Source organism: Propithecus coquereli, unplaced genomic scaffold (genome assembly GCF_000956105.1).
Source record: "Propithecus coquereli isolate 6110/MARCELLA unplaced genomic scaffold, Pcoq_1.0 Scaffold43, whole genome shotgun sequence".
NCBI lineage: Eukaryota > Metazoa > Chordata > Mammalia > Primates > Indriidae > Propithecus > Propithecus coquereli.
The window spans coordinates 1,954,315-1,955,656 of record NW_012150063.1 but is presented as its reverse complement, the minus strand read 5'-3'; the positions used below and the strand labels follow the sequence as shown (position 1 = coordinate 1,955,656).

At 40.0% G+C, this 1,342-nt stretch overlaps 1 protein-coding gene across 1 annotated transcript in view; it reads left to right on the top strand.

The window, feature by feature from the left end:
- Positions 1-1,063, top strand: part of CAMKMT (calmodulin-lysine N-methyltransferase) — a 387,185-nt gene extending 386,122 nt beyond the window's left edge. The window contains exon 11 of the mRNA XM_012653828.1: positions 986-1,063. Within this exon, the coding sequence (XP_012509282.1) occupies positions 986-1,063 (78 nt within the window). The remainder of the gene's footprint in view (positions 1-985) is intronic.
- Positions 1,064-1,342: the final 279 nt, after the last annotated feature.

Below are 1,342 nucleotides of genomic sequence, written 5' to 3'. Positions count from 1 at the left end.
ACATGCATTTTGAAAAGATTCATGTTAACATGCCCCAGATAGACCAATCCAGAAAACAGTGATGGTGGAACCATTCATTTAGCTTTAGGATGGGAATGTGGCTGAGGGAATGTTCGACTGATTTAAAACAAAGGAATTGGTTCCAAGTATAATTAAGAGATATTTTTATTTCTGGTCTTTATAATTTAAAATATGAATTGACAACTGGTTTGTAAATGCCAACTTCAAATATATTAATCTTGTCTTTATAAATAGCAAATTACTATTTGCTAGAATCAATATAAATATGACTTTCAAAACTGTTCTAGCCAAATGAGGAAAAAGTGTATTTTAGATTTGAGGACATTGATTAGATTTTAAAATCTTATCACAGTAAAGTTCTCAGAGCTTCACCTGAGTAGTATCAAATGTTGCTGCTCTCAGAGCTTCACCTGAGTAGTATCAAATGTTGCTGCTCTAATTGTTGGACTATGTTCTTGTCCTCGGATAAAAGAATTTTTGAATTACTTATCATTAATATTAAAACCCCTAAGAAGCACCTGGAGACCTCTGAAATGTCTTAGGCCCCACAAGCCTTTCCTCGTGCCCAGGTGTTGCCACAGTCTCCAAGCAGCTATGTGAAATGCCTGCCTGCCTTAATAGTGTGGCACTGGTTGGGGGCAGAGGGACAGACAGCAGACACTTCCATGCCGTGGCTGGTCTGGTGAGGATGAACAAGCCCCAGCTCTCCCTTCAGTCAAGTGCTTCAATCTTCCTAGAGCTCACAAATGCAGTTTGAGTATTTATGAAAAAACACACTACCCCCCTCAAAAAGATGCTCATCTTAATGTACAGCATTGTCACTGAGAACTACTTTGAGTAACGTTTTAGTGATTTATTTTTACAGAACTATGTATTTGGGTAAAAAATCATCATTGTACTCAATATTGACTGATAAAATTTCCTAATGTGAGTCCCCTTCCCATTTTTTCTATTATTGTTTCAGTTGAAAAAAGAAAACCCGAACATATATGAAGAAAACCTTCATTACCCGCTTCTGCTTACTTTAACCAAAAATGGATAGAAGATTAAGCTCCTCGAAAGAAGAAGAAGACATCAAGGGCACAGGGAATATTTTCACAAAACCAGAAATCTGTAATGGGTATAATATGCAGCAAGCCATTGGCTCCCTGGGATTTCCGAGCCCCCAGGACTCGGCCCCCACTCCCTGTGTGACATTTCACGTGTGGGTTACGGACTCCCCCTGGCCTCACGGGCGCTGTTCCCCACCATCCCTGCCAGGCTCCCTCACTGATTCTTTTTACAGTCTGCTTGTTGCTCTTCCTCCTGCACCAAACCTTTG